Consider the following 19,289-nt stretch of genomic DNA (forward strand, 5'->3'; position numbering starts at 1 on the left):
AGATCCCTCCACTTGTGAAGGCCAGTCCCTACTGGGACAGCACTTCATCAGCCAGTCTGCCCCTCATATTAGGCAGAAACTCCAGAAGCTACAATTTGGCCCACACACACTCATGCCCCAACTCTTAGGGGTGGCCTTTGGGGTATTTAATAATGGAGATCAAGCTGAGGAGGAAGAGGAAAGGCAACACTGACGGCCACTGCTCTCACCCATGCCTTGTAACCTCAGGACAACCCAACGGCACCAACAAAGTCCAACTATCTGTGCGAAGGCAACACCGACAGGGGAAATGCTGCAAACCAAGTCAGCGGGCCACTGGGCCCGAGAGTGCCAGAGAGATCCCCTTGGGCTGCGCCCAGACTGCAAACAAACGAGTCGCTGGAAGAGAGACTTCACTCCTTCCTGAAGGGGAAGCAGGGCTCCGGCTCCTGGGACGGCCATGCTGGACGTCTGAGGTGGCCCGGGGATTCTGGTGGCTCCCCTCACAACGAGACATCTATCTCCATCAAGGAGCCCCAGGTAGTCCTTGACATGACAGACAGAAAATCGATGTTTTAATTGATAAGGGAGCCACTAACCCTGTCCTGATTCCTCGCGCTGAACTTCTTTCCTTCAAAAGCTGCACTGCGATGGATGTTGAGGGAAAGGCTCACACCCACTATTTTACTGGGCCTCTCACTTGCCAACTTGAGCAGAACTTGATTTCGCATGCCTTTTTAGCTGTACCGAGTGTCCTACCTCTCTCCTTAGGAGAGACCTGAGTTTCCTCAGGGCCATACTCCGGATAGGAGGACCTGGGCAGCCCCTTATTTTGCCTCTAACATCAGCCACAAGAGCAAAGTCCTATTTCCAGGCATATTCTACAAACAGCAGACCCTTCAGTATTGGACAAAGGAATCACTGGAAGGGCCGCAAATCGCCAACATGTAAGAATCAGTTTTAGGCCAGAAACTGCCTATCCCAACAGGAGACAGTATTCTATCAAGCTGGAAGCAAAGAAGGGTTTACAACCCCATGCAGCTAAATTCTTAAGACACGGCCTCTGGGCGCCCTCCAGGCTCCATCACTGCTTCTTTTCTGCCAGCTGTTAAGCCAAATGGGGAATAGAGTACAGCGCAAGACTTTAATGCAGTGAAAGATCCAGTGGCCCCCATATACCCCCTTATGGCCAAGCCTTGCAGCATATTAGCCCAGATTCCTGGAGACGCCAAACAGTTTGCTGTGCTAGACTCAAAGATGTCTTTTTTTTTTTTTTTTGGCATACCAGTTCATCCCTCATCTCAGTGTCTGTTTGCCTTCAGGTGGACTAACCCTGACTCAGGCCAAATGCAACAATACACACGGACAGTACTGTCTAGGAGATTTCAGGACAACCCCCACTTGTTCGCCCAGGCCCTAGGAAAGGAACTAAGGGAGACGCACCTAAAAGAAGGGATCATTCCACAGTACTTGGACAATATTTTAACACGGAGGCCCTCCATGGAGGCTTCAGATCAAATAGCATCGGAATCCCTAATTTCCTTGGGGCCTGGGGTTAGAGTCTCAGAAAAAGGCACGAGGCAACAAGTTAAATATCTGGGATATATTTAACACTCCAGAAGTAGACAACTGTCTCCAGACAGAAAACAAACTATCTTAGGCCTAAGTACTCTAAAGACAAAGAAACATCTCCATCTTTTTTGGAGCATGGCAGGATTTTGTACAGTTTGGATTCCAGGATTTGGACTAATGGCTAAGCTCCTATATGAAGCCATTAAAGGCCCAGATACAGAACTGTTACTTTGGAATGGAGAACAGAAGTCTTTTAATAATATCAAGCAGGCCCTCACCAGCGCCCCTGCTCTGGGTCCCCTCGGTTTGGAAAAGCCATTCATCTTGTACATGGCTAAAAGGCAGGGGACAGCCTTGGGGGTCTTTATACAGAAGCTAGGGGAAGTGCCTCAGCCTAAAGGCTACTTTTTCAAGCAACTAGACTCTGTGGCCCAAGTTTGGCCTGACTGCCTCCAGGCTGTAGCAGCCACTGGATTATTGGTAGAAAAACCTAACAAGCTTGTCTTTGGACAGCCACTTGAAATCCAGACTCCTCACAAGTACCAGCAACTTTAGAGATAACAGGCAAACTAGAAGGGAGCTTTATCAAGTACCAGGCTTTGCCCCTTGACTCTCCAGAACAAACCCTCAAAATCTGCCACACACTCAACCCCACTACCTTAATGCCCACCAAAAGCCCAGAGCTAACACATTCTTGCCTCAAAACCCTTGACCAGGTCTGTGCCCGCTGATCTGACCTGTAGACCAGGCCGTAGAAAACGAAGGAAGCGCTAACACCAGTTCTGTTAAAGATGGAGTCAGGAGGGCAGGGTATGCTACTGTGAGCAACTACAGTATTAAAGCAGCACAATCTCTGCCACCTAACACCTCAGCCCAAAAGGCTGAGCTAAGAGCCATAATGTGAGCCTTAATCCTAAGGGAGGGAAAAATTATAGACCTATACACAGACTCAAACTGTGCCTTCGTTTTACATGCCACACAGCTATCTGGAAACAGAGAAGACTTCTAAACGCAAGAAGTTTCCCTGTAAAATGTGGGGCTGAGATTCTACATCTCACAGAAGCAGTTCAAAAACCAAAACATGTAGCAGGCATCCACTGCCATGGGCACCAAAAGGGAACTTCTCAAATTTTCTGAGGAAATGACAGGGCTGACTGGGAAGCGAGCAAAGTAGCCCTAATGTCCATAACAAAAATGGCTTTAATCCTATCCCTTCCCCCTTCTAATGTTATACCCAGGTACTCAATTTCTGAAGAGACCTAGGCAGGAAACAGAGGGGGAAATGAAGGGAACAGATGGCTGGTGACACAGAGATCAGAAACAGCTCATTGCTTTCTCCAACCACCAGAAAATTACTAAAGGGCAACATGATTCTCTCCATCTGGGGAGAGACGCAATGCCCATAGCTGTTTTCCACGTTTTTACAGGGAAAGGGCTCCTGGAGACAATTCAAAGAGTAACTCGAGGCTGTGCCCTTTGCACCACCCATAATCCAGGAGGCAAAGTCAAGCCTTCCCCTCGTCAGCCCAGTCCAGCAATGTGGGATTTACCCAGAAGAGGATTGCAAATAGGTTTCACTCAGATGCCCTCTTTCCAGGGCTTCAAATACTTACCAGTCTTTATAGGTACTCTAACTATATAGATGGAGGCCTTCCCTAATGGAACAGAGAAGGTAACTGAAGTGGCTAAGGTGCTCCTAAAGGAAACTATTTCTAGATTCAGATTGCCCATCACCTTCAGAGTGACAATGAACCTCCGTTTACAACAAAAATCACACAACAGATTTTGCAGACTTTGGGAATGAAGTGCCACCTCCATTTGTCCTGAAGACCTCAGTCCTTAGGAAAAGTGGAACAGGATAATCGTACTCAAAACAAAACCTTGGGCAAACTGTCAGGAAACGTTAGAGCTGTGGTATCACCTGCCGCCAACAGCCTGCCAAGGGTCAGGGCAGCTCCTGAAACTACCACTAAGTTAAGCCCTTGCAAAATGACACACGGAAGGCCATTCCTTACTCTGGACATGCTAACTGACCCAGAAACCCAGGCTCATCTCAGATACATTATAAACCTAGGCCAGGTCCAGAAGGCTAGACAAGACTATGGCAACAGAGTGCAGTCCTCTCCAGATGACAGTCCCAGTTACCCTGGAGATTGGGTACTTTTAAAGACCTAGAAAGTGAACCCCTGGAGACTAGCTACTCCCAAAATGGAAAGGTCCTTACTAAATCTTGCCGAGTACTCCTACAGCAAACTCCAGGGGGTCACCAGCTGGGTTCATCTGTCCAGGATTAAACCTGTCTCCACTGATATGTTACAGGAACCTGAAGACCCACATTCCAATCATCCCTGTGAATCCACCCCTTTCTCCAAGTCTGTATAGCAGAGGTCCCCAAGCCCTGGGCCGTGGAGCAGTAGTGGTCTGAGGCCTGTTAAGAACGGAGTCACAGAGCAGGAGGTGGTGGGCAAGCAAGCACAGCTTCATCTGCTGCACCCCATCGCTTGCATTACCGCCTGAACCATCCCCTGCCCCCCAACCCTGGTCCATGGAAAGACTGTCTTCCTTGAAACGGGTCCCTGGTGCCAAAAAGGTTCAGAAGCACGGCTCTACAGGACCCAGAGGACCCAAGACAGCCTGAAAATTCCAGGTGGAAGAATAAGCCACTCCGAGACCTAAACCTCTTAATCAAAAAGGACAAAAAGACATCTTAGACACTAGGCTAAGCAATAGCTACTATCTTCCTTTTGCCTTCTGGTACACCAATCCACTTACAGAATAACTGATGTGTTCTGGTAGGTTTGGATAACTATTGTCTTCTCTGCTCTCACTCTTGCTCTTGGAATTTACTGAACTTCTCTGCCCACACTGGGTGACTCAATTATGGCCTGACTGGTGCTACAATGAAGCTATTAATTGACTTAGCTTTTCTATACCTCTTTCCCTTATCCACAGGATGAACAGAGAGCTCTCTGGCTCGCAATGCACAAATTCATGCTTCTTCCACTGAGTTGACGGAAAGCTGGATTTGCTTACCACAAGCCCATCCCGTAAGGAATTTTAACCAAGTTCCTGAAGGAAAATGGTCTTCCACCAGAGACCCTAGACTCAGAACAGTAATGTACAGGGTCAGAATTGTTCATTTTCCAATTGAAGAAAATTCTAATGTCTCTTGCCTAACCCTTTCCTTAGCAACATTTTCTTACAAACTTCCTCTTCTCAGCCATACTGATTTATATTTTGCCCAGTGCTCTGTTGGTGGGTTTCCCTGGTGGCTCAGCTAGTAAAGAATCCACCTGCAATGCGGGAGACCTGGGTTTGATCCCTGGATTGGGAAGATTCCCTGGAGAAGGGAAAGGCTACCCACTCCAGTATTCTGGACTGGAGAATTCCATGGACTGTATAGTCCATGGAGTTGCAAAGAGTTGGACACGACTGAACAACTTTCACCATTGTTTTCCATACTGTTGCAAATCTGCAACTAAGAGCTTTCAGTCCAAGGAGGTGGCCTGGGACCAACAGATTCAGAGCTTTTATTTTAGAAATAGACAAAAATACTAAATTTAAGCCAGAGATTAACAAAGATACGCTGGCCCTGTGTAACCAGACCCTACCCTTGCTTGGGTCTGACTGCAACAGTCTTTTACTGGCCTCTAGTCCTTGCTTCTCTAAGTAATTCGCTCTCTCTGGGGCATCACAGAACGGGGTGACGAATGGCTCCAGTCAGCAGACCCTGCTGAAAGAGCAACCTGGCGCCCTTTAAGGAGACAGGGAGAGCGCTCCATGAACCCAGCTACATAGGGTCTACGAAGCCCTGGCCAGCTTAAGAAGCTACAAAAGTTTTACCCTTTATCTATCTCCTGATAAAAATTTCTTGGGGTCTATGTCTCTCAGGGAGGATTTGAGGCAGGTGGTAGATGTGACCAACTGAAGTTCGTTCCCTGGGAACAGAAACTCCTAAATATCAACAGCAAGACAATCCAGAGAGGAGGCTGGACCCTCCCCAGATAAGAGACCACACATTTTCTCAGTCTCAAAGGAGACCTTCCTGAATAGAGAGCGCCTTGTAGGGCAAAGGGGAGCGATGCTAAGTTACACCTCTTCTATGGAGTCCATCTTGGCTGACAGATGAGTGTGCACACATGAGATATACCAAACACAGGCTCTGAACCAGGCAGATCAAACTGACTGGCCGAAGAAAAACCGGAAAAAATGCCCCCAACAGTAATTCCAGCTGCCTCAAGGGCGAGACTCAGCGACAGTCTGAGTCCCCTCAGTGTCAGTACAGCTGTGTTTATCCACCTGGACCTAACTTTTTCCTCTTAATAAATACTTTACTTGTTTCACGGCTTTCTGTCTTTGTGGGAATTCTTTACCCGCAAAGCCAAAGGGCCAGGGCCTTGTCAATGACCACTGGTCTAGTGTCTAGGACTTGACACTATCACTGCTGTGACCCAACCTCAACCTCTGGCTGGGAATCCAAGTCCTGCTTCAAGCTGGCCCAGGCCACTTAAGATCAAAAGCATCTGACTTCTTTCCTGGGCCAGGGCATAGCTCTGTGGGAGTACAGCCAGGGTCTAGCCTACTTCCCCAAATCCAAGCTTCAGAGGGATCCGCGTACTCAACCAGCTTCCCTGCTGGGGCTGTATAAACAGATGCCACAGGCAGGACCTGAGTCAGAGGTCCCCTCCCTCCCCTTGCTCAGATGTCTCAGGTGTTCATCACAACAGCCAAGTAAGGGCTGTAACACAAGCACCAGTTCACGGAACATGCAAAAGGTACCCCACAAAGGTGAATAGATTTCTGACTGGCTACGGAATGGTATAGGTGATAGGAGCTTCAACGAATTCTCTTGGCTCCAAAGGGCAGCCCTACTCTCCACACCAAGATCAGGACTCCTCTGGAAAACCCGGCCCTGGCTCATCTGGAAACAGCCTCAGTCTGAGGGATCAGGGATCACGTGGCATGCTCATCCCACCACGTGATCTAAAGCAGCTGATCTAGTTTTGCATGTAAGCCCTGGACCAGCCCCCCTGCTGCAGGCTGGGCTAGGAACAACCCCCCTGCCTCCACGAAACAGGCACCCAGGCTAGCTACTCTCTCCACCTTCCATTTCTTTATCTTTAAAACAGAGATAACAGCATCTGCTCTGCCTCCCTCACAAGACTATTCTAGAATTAAATGAGGTAATATGCATGAACATACAATTTTAGAACATTTCGATTCATCATCACCTTAGCAATGGACTCCAAACCTAACCAAACTTGGTATAGATTAGATTTACACCTTACCGAAAATAGTTTGCAACTATTCAGAAATTCACTGAAATTATAACTTTTAAATAGCCTGCTTTGCATGAGGAATACAAACTCTTAGAGAAAACTAAGTAAATTCCAAATCTGAAGGAGTCTGTCAATTAAAACAACTGTGAGGGAGACTGCTAAATAAATCAAGTCATGGCCCACCTTCCTTTCATTATTTAAGAATGATTTTAAAAGCTCCCAGCTTGGGGAGGGAAAAGAAGCAAGGGGAACAAATCTTCACGGAAACATAAGTCAGAAGCCAGTTGGCAGCGCCATCTACAACTGGCAAGGCCTTAATCACAGGAAACATGCAGCCTTCCCGAGGCAGCAGACCCCACGTCTTTCCCCACATGCAGACAGACAAGGGCCCAGAGTGCGAAGATGAGAAAGAATTAGCAAGGAAAGGCAAACTGAGGCCTCTCTTCATTCCAACGAGTGGTAACCGAGAGAAGAGGGAAGGGGCATCTGAGCCACAACAGCTGTTTATAAGGCTAAGGATCAGTGGAAAAGGCCCTGAATTGGTCCTCGGCCATTCATTTCATTTAAAAGTTAATCCAGGTTGTCATATTTTAAGATAAATTTCAACATTGCTATAAAATGCAACTTGCTTAATCAAAAATGTGCCGTAGATGAAAAATGGCAAGGACAGGGCTGAACTGCACAGACTCAGATGCAACACCGCCCAGCAACGACAGACCTACCCAGAGCATGACTGTGACCCATTGAGTGGGGTCAGGACTTCTATTAGGGACAAGTCACTGTCACAAACCTCAGTCCCTGCATCAATTTACCCCCAGGAGGTGATGAGCCCTCTTTTCATTTCTAAAACCATAAACATCATTTAGGAGTAACAGGGACTCAACTGGAGCTCTATAACTTGGGTGTTCTGAAAGCTATTTCTGAGGAAAATAATAATGATTTTTCACTTTATCTTCAGGATACAAAAATGGCTATTGACTCCTTACTCTGTACCAAGTGTTTCACTTACATTCTATCTCTAATGAGCACCAGTAATCTTCAATGGTAAAATTAACCTCATTTTACAGAAAAGGAACAACTGAGGCACAGAAAGGCTAAGGTCACACAGCACACATGGTAGCTGCCTGGATACAAACTAGGGCCCTCCAGAACCTGTGTACTCTCAGCCACAGCATACCCCGTATTTAGCTAAGATAGAAACAAACTGAAGATTTTTTAAATCAGGGGCCCCAGCCTTTGGAATCTAATGCTTGATGATCTGAGGTGGAGCTGATGTAATAATGATACAAATGAAGTGCACAATAAATGTAATGCACTTGAATCATCCTCAAACAATCCCCCCTTCCCCACTCCCCGCCCCCCGACCCAGTCCATGGAAATACTGTCTTCCATGAAACCAGTCCCTGGTGCCAAAAAGGATGGGGACCACCGCTTTAAATGACCACTCTACTCTGACTTCCCTGATTTAACCAGAGTACTGATTCGCTCTGGCTGAAACCAGAGAATCACTTTTTCTCTTCTCTCCCAAGTGCTGATAATCTTGAAGCTGATGCTGCCATGGATTAGTAAAGAAAGCAAGCTTCAATCAGCGCACTGCAGAGACCATCAGGACATGCACGCTTCCTGCATTTCCCAAACCTTCACCAGAGCAGTTCTGGCCGCGGGAGGCGCAGGCGGCCTCGGCACTTACGTACTCTCATGTCCCCGCTCGGTAATCTCCTCCTGGAGACTCAGAATGCTGGTGAGGTTGATGATCCTTCTCCTGGGGGTACAAGCAGCTGTCATCTCCTTTCGGGACGCATCCTCCACCATTTCCACATCAGAGTCTTCCCGAGGTCTCTTTCTGCAAAGGAGATGAAGAACTGGCAGGTCAACACTATCTTTAAAGTTTTTAAAGTCAGTCAAGTTTTGTCTCGCATTTTGGAGAAGGAAGTAACTTCTATGTGCCAAATCTGCACATACTGCAGGGGGGCACCTTCCCATGAGGGAGCCACTCAGATCAGTCTGTTCTCCTGGATACTGCTTCTCAGACACCTCTGGGGCCCAAGCAAGGGACCACTGGACATGGCTCAGCCCAGAGACCTGCAGGGCCTCGAGCAAGTGTGCTGATCTCGCCACGTCTCATTTATTCAGCCCTCCGTCCATCACTGTCATATAATACCAACCTTATACAGCCACGACAAGGTGCCTGCCCTCACCATGCTGCCTTTCCAGTGGGACAAACAGCAACAGGAGAAAGATCATTTTAAGTAGCAACAACTGCTATGACGAAAATAAAACAAGGTAATAGAATGATGGGAAAAGGAAAGAACTTTAGATTAAATGGACAAAGACTGTCTCTGGTGAGAGGTGACATCTGAGTTGAGACCTGGGTGACAAGAGGTCAAAGAGCTCCTGCGCCAAGGGACTAATTTGGCCAAAGGGCCACAAAGGGGAGGAGAGTGATGGGCTGGGGGGGCCAGGCTGGTTTCACCCCAAGTGGTTTTCAGAAAGGAGTGATATACTCTGGTTCCTGGTTTAAAAAGATTTCTTTGCTGTGCAGTCAATGGCTCACAGCGTTATCTTCCCAAGTGATCAACAGAAATGTCACACTTCCCGGCAGGGCTGTTAAGATCATGAACTGAGCTAATGCAAAGTATCTGGCACACAGCGGATGCTCAGTAAGTGTTAGCATCCTTTATTATCCTCTGGAAACAAATCCTTAGGAGTCGTCTTGCTAGACTGACTTGGAAATGAGCAAACCAGGGTGAAGTAACAGGCCCAAGTTCCAGTGGGCATTTAGAGCCAAGGTTTTGGTGGTCAGCCACCAGGTGGACACATGGCCTTGGGCAAAGGACTTCACCCAGAGCTCCAGGGACAGTGCCTGCACACTGAGAAAGGAATACGTACCTTACAGATTCCAGTGAGATGTCCTTAGAGCACCCACAGAGTGTACACTGGACACCAAAGAAAACATACAGATGGCCAAGCAGCACATGAAAAGATGCTCAACATCATTAAGTATTAGAAAAATGTACATCAAAACCACAGTGAGGTACCATCTCACATCAGTCAGAATGGCAATCATTAAAAAACCGAAGAACAATAAATGCTGGAGAGGGTGTGAAGAAAAGGGAACCCTCTTCAACTGCTGATGAGAATGTAAGTTGGCACAGCCACTGTGGACAACAGTATGGAAATTTCTTAAAAAACTAAAAGCAGAACTACCATATGACCCAGCAATCCTACTATGCCGAGAAAACCGTAAGGCAAAAAGATACCCGCACCCCAGTGCTTACTGCAGCACTACTTGCAACAGCTAAAACACAGGAACAACCCAAACGACCGTCAACAGAGAAATGGATAAAGATGTGGTATGTGTTTATATATAGGGAGTATTACTCAGCTGTAGGAAGAAATGAAATTGGGTCATTTGTAGAGATATGGATGGCCACAGAATCCATCATACAGACTGAAGTCAGAAAGAGAAAAACAAATATTGTACATTAAGGCATATATGTGGAATCTAGAAAAATAGTACAGATGAACCTATTTACAGGGCAAGAATAGACACAGACACAGAGAACAGACGTGTGGACACAGGAGGAAGGGGAGGGTAGGTTTGACATAAATACATTACCATGAGCAAACTAGATAGCTGGTGGGAAGCTGCTATATAGAACAAGGAGCTCAGCTCAGTGCTCTGTCATGACCTAGATGGGTGGGATGGGGGTAGAGGCTCAAGAGGGAGGGGGTTTACGTACACAATTAGCTGATTCACGTTGTTGTACAGCAGAAACTAACACAAGATTATAAAGCAAATATATTCCAATTTAAAGAATTAAAGTGACAGTTACTGGTCCAGCAGTTCCTGTCCCCCTCTCTCTAGCTCTCCACCACTAGCCCATGCGCTTCAGGAAGTTTCATAACTTAAACTGAGAAACTCTGCTTCTTCTGAAAGGAGTGACAACAGCTTGGAGAAGGATGAAGAACCCTCCAGGTATTTTAGGTCCCCGTTCCCAGCCACCTCTGCTGTTGAGGCTTTACTAGAATTCACTATTAAATGATAAATGTGATTTTTTTTTTCTGACGTGTTTTCAAATAATATTTGGAATCATGAACATTTAAGGTATTTCAAAGGCTACTGTGATGGGTGACTCTCAAGCTGTGGTCAAAGGCAGACAGTGGACCATCCCGCTGGAGGGAGGTGGTGAACAGGCAGAGAGAAGGTGCAAGGAGTTTGTGACAGTTCAAGTTAGAAGGCAGTTTCATCAAAGAACAAAGAAGGCCAGCTGCGTTTCCCCCAAGATCATACCTGGGGTTCTCGGGGCTGGAAGAGGGCCCTCTCTTCTCGGCCAGCTCTGCAGTCCTCATTGTTGCATCGTCCTCTAAGGCCTGACTCTTCGCAGCCACTTCAGCAGGAGCTGGGAGTTCAAGCATCTCCTCATCCTGCTGCCTGGCCCCGCTACTAGAAGCATCTGTCCTGTGCTCTGGGACAACAGCCGGGGGCTGACTGGACAGGGCCTTGCTCACAGGCTGCAGGAAGGCATCGAGCTTCTGTTCCCGGCAGTCTGTGCGGACCATCTGGTGGGCATACACTCTGTCACCACTTCCAGCAGTGGATGGGGATGTCACATTCGCTGTGGATTTTACCGCTTCCCCAGAGGGGCCAGTAAGACCTGGCAATAAAGTCTGTGCCAAAAAAGAAGATGGGGGGAAGATTCAGAATAAGCAGAGAAGCGCAGGCCCCAAAACGGAGCAGAAGCTAGAACCAGGTATAATTATCACTACAGAATTATTATAGAAGGAATTCTGACCAAAATTTGAAGTACGAAATTAAAAATACACAAATATAGGGACTTCCTTGGTGGTCCGGTAGTTCCCAATGCCTGGGTTAGATCCCTGGTCAGGGAAATAAGATCCCACATGCCACACAGCATGGCCAAAAAAGTAATAAAGACAGAAATAGGCAATATAAAATCAAAAATTCAGCAAAATCCTTACAATTTAAAAATTGGTTTGATATAAAAATACTCATGTAAAGCTCATGTTTTTGTCCATTTTTTGTTGCCATAAGAGATTTATTGTGGTAAAATATGCACAACATAAAATTTATTTAACCATTTTCATGTGTACAGTCCTGTAACATAAGTACATTGACAACACTGCACAACCATCACCTACATCCATCCTCCCAAGTGGAAACTCTCCTCTAGCTTCTGGCAACCACCTTCTGACTGTCTATTTTTAAATATATGTATTTCCTGCTTCCGTGCACTGGTAAGGCCTGGAAGCAGTAACCACCCAGTAGCAATGAGGACCGCCCCCCCACCCCCGCCCCTCAATCCCAGATTACAGTTTCTAAATACCATTTCCCACCAAAATAAAGCAGTTCTTTGGAAAAGTGGCCAATTTCAGGACATGGGCTGGGAAACTATATGGTGAGCCTACAAAAATCCTATCTTATCAGAAACAAGGAAATTATCAAAGATTCAAGTAATTGGGTTAAAAGGACAAGAGCCCCAGCCTGAAGTGGTTTTAGCTGGTCAAGGATGAAGTAATTTAACTACAACTAGTTGAATTATGATGTTTGTTAACAGCTATGACAAAATACTAGAAGAGAAAGAGAAAAATGGAGAGGAAGAAAGGAAAGCAGGAAGGAGAGCGATGAGATAGGGAGAAAAAAGTCATTAAACAGACACTGCTAGGACACCAACCCACTTCCCCGCAAACTGATCACCAAAGGCAAAGAACTCAGCATTCATCTTTTCTTTCTGGCATAAACTGTACTTCAGGATAACCTAATAACTAACGAGTGAAAATTATTTGCTACAGAAAAAAATTGGTTTATTAATAAAGAAGAAATGATAAAAACAAGAAAATCATAATCTCACAATCTTAACAAAATAACTGGCTCAGGCAATGACGATCAAGGAACGGTGAAACTAATCACTAATGCGACCTTCATGATGAAGGAATCAGGCAGTCGGCAGCTGAGCCCAGATGAATCTCATCATAGCGATACTTACTTGCCATGTACTCACTTCATCCGCCTGTGCAATCCACAAGTGGGTTTGGGGAGGCAGAAACTAACAAAACTACTTGGCAGACAGTCACTTTAAAGTCCGGAAAAGTAAAACACCTCGTCCAAGATGACGGAGCTGGAACAAACCACAAGCACCACCAGGGTTCCCAATTTTCACACTGAACGGCAACCCAGCAAATCAGGGCTGCTGCTGCCCTGGCCCCAGGAGCGAAGTGCAAGGTCCAAGCTGGGGAGGAGGAGGAAGGCAACCCAGGGCCAAAAAGTGAGGAGCCAGGGCAAGAAGGTGTTCTGAGGACCCCAGGGGAGCGGGGACAGTCTGAGTTTGGAGACCTTCACCCAGAACAGTGAACCGACCGACAGAGGTGGGTCCTCTGATCCAGAAACCCACCTTCCTTCTAAAGACACACGGGTCAGAACCCACGCAGAGTTATCTCGGGAAATAAAATGGAATCTAACAAATCTGCCTCAGGCAGGACAGGACAAGCAGGGAAGTCAAGAGGTTCTTTTCCTGGTAGAGCCACAGACGCCCCCGGGACTCTGGTGAACCCCTTCCTCCAGGCCTCTCCTCCCCTTCCCACCAGCCAACCAAGGCCCAGGTGCTGGCATTTCCAGATTTCAACTATTGATCAGTGATCAGAGGCACGTCCTCTGTCCAGGTTCCCTCCTCACTTTGCCCAAGTCGCTGTGGGTTTCCATCCGCTTTCCATGCTGCAGCCAGAGAGCTCTCCGTAAAATGCAGACCAGATCCTGTCCATTCCCATCACACTGAAGTCTACACTCCTTACCTTGCTGATAAAACCCCTCGAACTGACCTGAACTCTGCAGTGAGCGTAGGCCTTCACACATGTCCAGTGTTGCTTAACCCCACCTATGCATGCCCATGCCTGGCCAAGCTTTTAAAAACTACCGGCGCCCAGACCCACCCCTGAGACAGATTTACTGGTTCGGGGAGGGCCCAGGTGATTCCCATCAGGCAGCCAGCATGGAGAACGCTGACAGCACGCTGAGCATTCAGATCCTCAACACCTGTTATCTTGCAGCCCTCGCCCACCATCCGGTTGGGCCTGTATCCTCATCCTCTCCTCTGCCAGAAGCACCCTGTGCACCCCGGTCCCCTTCTGCCCACCTAATTCCTTCTCAGCCTTGGGGCCCAGGCACCACATTCCTTCCTTCACGTTTCTGAGGCTCAAGTCTGGGACAAAATCCCCCTCCCTCCCCAGTCTGCTTTTCTCTCACGTGGGATGTGGACTCTAGACCGTGGGTGCCTCAGTGAAGGGAGGAATCCTTCTCTGCTGCAACCCCAGCAGCCCATCAGGGGGCTTCTGCGGGTATCTGGGGAGGGAGCAGTCAAGGGCACTGAGGCGGAGTCAGCAACAATGGATGAAAACCACCGACAGTTACGGAGCCCTTCCATTTCAGCACCCGCTCTGAGGGCTCACGCACACCCCCGGCTCGGCCGCAACAACCTGCAGGCGTGCAGGTCCCCGGGCAGGCACGGCTGCCCCAAGGGCACTCTGCTCACTGCTGGAGCCCACATCACCCCCTGTCGAGGCTCTCTGCAGGTAACCATGAATGTTCCTGGGGAGGCTCTCACCTGCTTGGCCATTTTGAAAGTTTTCAGAGAAGCAGGGCTCACAGAAGCCCATTTCCTGCTTGCAGGACCCAGTGTGACTTAAGGGGGGAAAAGGCTCCATTTCTCTAGTTGCGGTGTCCGCTGGCTTCTGATGAACCCACCCTCACTACTCTGGGCAGTCACCTCAGAGCTGCAACCAGACACTGCTTATTGTACAGATGGGGAAACTGAGGCCCCAGAGAAGGGGAGCAGTTTATAATCAATGCTGTTAGAACCTGGATAATTGTAGTAAGTTGAACGGTGCCAGGTCCCAGACCAGACATTTTCCACTTGCTGTTCACTAACCACTTATAACTGTCCTTGGGTGTGGGGATGACCAGCTCCATCTTTACTGAGGGAGATGTGGCGGTCAGGGAAAGTCAGTCACACAGTGGTAACAGGGCCTGACTAAAGGCCCTGCCCAGGGCCCTGCCCCCACACTCTGCCCCAGATATGGGGGATCAGCCTCCTCTGAATGTCTCCAGTGGGGAATGCAGGGGAGAGGCGCCCCACTCTGTTTTAGACAGCCCCTCTTCCTAGGAAGGCGGTCTAAGGCTCCCAGAAAGAGGCAGAGAGAGAACTCAAGGCCTTACAACTCCAGGCTCAGGGGTAACACCATGAACCTTCAGAGTTGGGTTCAAGAAAGGTGCTGAAAGACAACTATCAAAGTGGGACTTCCCTGGTGGTCCTGTGGTTAAGACACTGAGTTTCCACTGCAGGGGGCATGCATTTGATTCCCTGGTCAGGGAACTAAGACCCTGCATGCTGCAGGACATGGCCAAAAAAAAAAAAAAAGAAAATTATCAAAGAAGTAGAAAGTCCTATAAGGCAACAGTGAAATGTCTGGGCGCTCCTGGGTGACAGGGCACATTTTCGGTGGCAAAGGCCCCGGAGAAAGAGCTGGGGAGGTGCCCCCACCTGGGTGAAGTAGGTCCTGGAGGCGTTGGAGCCCAGGAGCCTGTCCTCGATGTGCTGCTGCAGCCGCTCCAGGATGCTCTCCTCGTGCAAGAAGTGAACTTCGTGCTTCGTGGGGTGCACATTGACGTCCACATTCTGGGGGCTGATTTCTAGACTGGCAGGAAAAAGGAGAAGAGTTACATAACACAGTGAGAAACGCGGGGGAAATTCACTCGGTCTTTGCGGTGGGCAGGAGACTTGGGGAGGCCAAATGATGCCGTAGTTAAGACTTCAAGGTCAAATCCGAGTGACCTTGGCTCAAATGCTGACTCTGCTACTTGAGAGCTGAGCGGCTGCGGGTAGGTTACAGCATCTTTCTATGCCTCGATTTCCATGCCCGTGAATTGGACCTAATACGTGCTGGGATTAAATTCATGTAAAGCACTTCGCATGCACCCGGCACATTTATCATCCATCAGCTGTTACTACCATCACTCCAGAGCCAGCGGAATTTCTCATTCCATAACTCACGGCCAAGGCATTTAACAATTCGCTGACCAGCAACCTCTTAATATGTTTTTTGTTACCCAAACTTTATAGACCAGAGTGTTTCAATATTCGTGTACATAACAACTCATCAATGACAGGTGTCAGTTAGTCTCCGCAACAATTCCCCAGCCAACAATGTGTTAACTTCTCAGGACTGGTTCTCCCATACGTAACCACGAACCTGTCCCTACTTAACTGTTCAGTATTATGTGGAGATAAAAACATATACAAAATATAATATATGTGAGAGAACTTTCTAACATTAAAATGCTGCACAAAAGTCAGGTTAGAGTCTGTGCCATCAGCTTACTGCCTCAGGTCAAAGACAGCATCTATCACTGCAAGCTCCAATAAGGGAGCATGGCGGTGTGAAGTGTTGCCGGTAGAGGGCGCTGGACAGACCCGTAGGAGAAAAGGGTTTCTCTGCCAGGTTAAAGCAGGTTCCTCTTGGTTCAGGGGCAAGGTGATGTTCACCTTTGTTTCACTAACATACTGCCTGGCACAAGGGAGGCTCTCGGTGGGATTCTACAGCAGAAGTGAATAAATAAAGGAAAACTGTGCCTTTTACCTGTGAAAAGAACGGAACACCCTGTGCCAGTGGGGTACGGGGCTCACTCTCACTGGGCTAATAATTAACAAGTCCACAGCTCTTTCAGAGAGGACAGCTGGATAGAATTTCCCTTCCCTACGAGTTTTGGATGAGGAATTCAGTGCTGCCTTACCTGAGGTACAGGAACGGGTGTGTGCTTTTGGGCAAATACGCTGCATACACCGTTTCTATGGCTTTTCTTAAGGAAGCTGACTCTACCAGACGATCTAGAAAATAAAAGGCAGTTAGCTCCTATCGGTCTTAAAGGGTGAGGAGACAGGTACACAGCAATACCATGCCAGGACATCAGCTCAGGAAGAGCACGGCTGGGGTGACATCCACATCCACTCCCCTTTACCATCACGATACCCCAGCACCTCACTGGTGGCGTGGGGCTCTCCTCTCCCCAGGGCAGCAGCAACTGCCCATTCTGCCTCCCTGCTCCCTTCCTCACCCTTCCCTGGCAGCCCAGGCTCAGACCCTCATTCTGCAAATATACACTCTGGGCTACAAGCAGGGAAACAAACGCTGGTGAATAAAACTAGCTCCAGCTCCCTGCGGTAAGGACCACCACTGGAGCTGGTGTGCTGAATGGTGGGGGAGGCGGCAGCCACACTGGCTCAGGGAGCTCCAACACTGGGGTAGCTGAACAGAGACTTACGGGCAAGTGCATTTTCCAGGCATTTCAGGGGGTACAAATCTCTGACTACGTGCTGAGAGTAATTTAGGAGATGAGGTAGGCTTGAGAGGGTAGAAAAGGATGAAAGCTGGAGAGATAAGACTAATCAGAGGAAGATCTATTCTCAGACAACACGGCTCTCTTTTCTCCCCAGACTCTTGGCCTGCTGACGATCTGCAGTCCTGACCTGGTGGAGCGGAGGATGGGTCACCTCTCTTTATTTCCAATGAAAGAGAGGCAGTGATCTCATGAGCGAGGAGACTATTACTCTGAGTGCTCACCACGTCACCACAGCTGCCTCGGTGATGTCGCTGTGCTGCGTAACCTAACAAAAGGGGCCCTCCGCTGAGGTTTCTGAACTTGAGACACGCTGGAGGAGTGTTCTTTGTCCCTGCCACCCGAGGGAGCCTGCCCAGTGTGTAGATAAGTGATCGACATACATAAGAGTCTGACCTAACCTCTAAAAAGTCTATAAATAATAAATGCTGGAGAGGGTGTGGAGAAAAGGGAACCCTCCTCCACCTTTGGTAAGAATGTAAATTGGTTCAGCCACTACAGAGAACAGTACAGAGGTTCCTTAAAAAACTAAAAATAGAGTTACCATTTAATCCAGCATCTGGAGAAAAATGAAAACCCCAATTCAAAAAGATACAAATGCACCCAAAATTCACAGCTGCAAAGACATGGAAGCAACTCGAATGTCCATGAACAGATGCGTGGACAAAGACGTGGTGTATATTTTTGTAAGCATTTATGTGTGCATATATATATATATATCACAGTGGGAATATTAGCCATAAAAAAGAATGAAATATTGCCATTTGCAGCAATATGGTAAATGAAATAAATCAAAGACAAATTATTGTATGACTTTTGTGTGGAATGTAAAAACTACTACAATTGAACTTATTTACAAAATAGAAACAGACTCACAGACATAGAAAACAAACTTATGGATACCAATAGAGAAAGGGGGAAGAGGGATAAATTAGGAGCATTGGATTAACCAATACACACCACTGTATGTTACACAGACAACAAAGATTTACTGTATAGCACAGGGAACTATATTCAATATTTTGCAATAACCTATAATGGAAAAGAATCTGAAAATATATACTTAAGTGTATAACTGATTCACTTTGCTGTATACCTAAAACTAATACAATACTGTAAATCAACTATACTTCAATTAAAAAAAGGAAAAAACACTGCCTGCACCTAAAATACCCCCTCCCTGTGCCGTGCTGGGCAATTTCCAACAGTGGGTCTTGATGTAAGAAGAGAACAAAGGTCTGCCCTGGGCCTGCTGGTAAGGCTCTGAAGCCAGCAGGGAGGAGGCTGCACTGGCTCACAGGGGCTGGGATGCCCTCTCTTGGGCATCCTCTCAGAGGCAAGAACCAGACTCCACAACTGGCAGCCAACCCTGAGCACCTGTGAGAGGACTGAGGAGACTCAGGGCAGAAACTGTAACTACTTCCTAATTAAACCACGTTCCTGCATAAGGTTTCCCTGGGTGTAATCAAACCTGTGGATAAGAATTTCCTCCATGGCCCCTTAAAGTTCCCTGTGGAGAGATTTCTTCACATAGCTCTTTCTCACTCACGGTTGATGAAGAGTAAGAAGATGCACTTCTTCACTGAATAGTTTGCATTGGATATGTAGCCATTCATTTTGAAGGCAAGGGTTTTATCCTCACATCCAACTTCTATCAATTCTCTGGTTGGAAAAGAGAGAAATTTTGAGGCTTTTCAAAAAACTGGAAAATTAAAACACTCTAAAGAATCAGAGTTGGAAAAATCAGGGCTCCTTCCCATAAACTGACCCTGCCAAGGATCCCAGAGACTTGGTTCATTAAGATCGTCCAGGCCCACCCATCCATCCGTCTATCCAACGTCTCATCCACCCATCTAGCCATCCATTCACCCACCTAGCTACTATTTTCAAGCATTTATGATATGTCAATCGTCACTGTCGGGACATGGCAAGTCAAGTTCTGAGATGTTATTTTGCTGAAACCTTTATGTACCTTAGTAACTCAGTCCCAAAGATGAGATTCCAAAGAAATCATCTCTGCTGAGAATCTCTTACTTTGCTGATGGGGAACA

At 47.4% G+C, this 19,289-nt stretch overlaps 1 protein-coding gene across 1 annotated transcript in view; it reads right to left on the minus strand.

The window, feature by feature from the left end:
* MLH1 (mutL homolog 1) overlaps positions 1 to 19,289 on the minus strand; it is an 83,510-nt gene that overhangs the window by 49,540 nt on the left and 14,681 nt on the right. The window contains exons 9-13 of the mRNA XM_004018218.5: positions 18,788 to 18,900; positions 16,636 to 16,729; positions 15,386 to 15,539; positions 11,125 to 11,501; positions 8,525 to 8,673 (exon numbers count right to left, since the gene is read on the minus strand). Coding sequence (XP_004018267.2) covers positions 8,525 to 8,673; positions 11,125 to 11,501; positions 15,386 to 15,539; positions 16,636 to 16,729; positions 18,788 to 18,900 — 887 coding nt within the window. The remainder of the gene's footprint in view (positions 1 to 8,524; positions 8,674 to 11,124; positions 11,502 to 15,385; positions 15,540 to 16,635; positions 16,730 to 18,787; positions 18,901 to 19,289) is intronic.

Source organism: Ovis aries, chromosome 19 (assembly GCF_016772045.2).
Source record: "Ovis aries strain OAR_USU_Benz2616 breed Rambouillet chromosome 19, ARS-UI_Ramb_v3.0, whole genome shotgun sequence".
Lineage (NCBI taxonomy): Eukaryota > Metazoa > Chordata > Mammalia > Artiodactyla > Bovidae > Ovis > Ovis aries.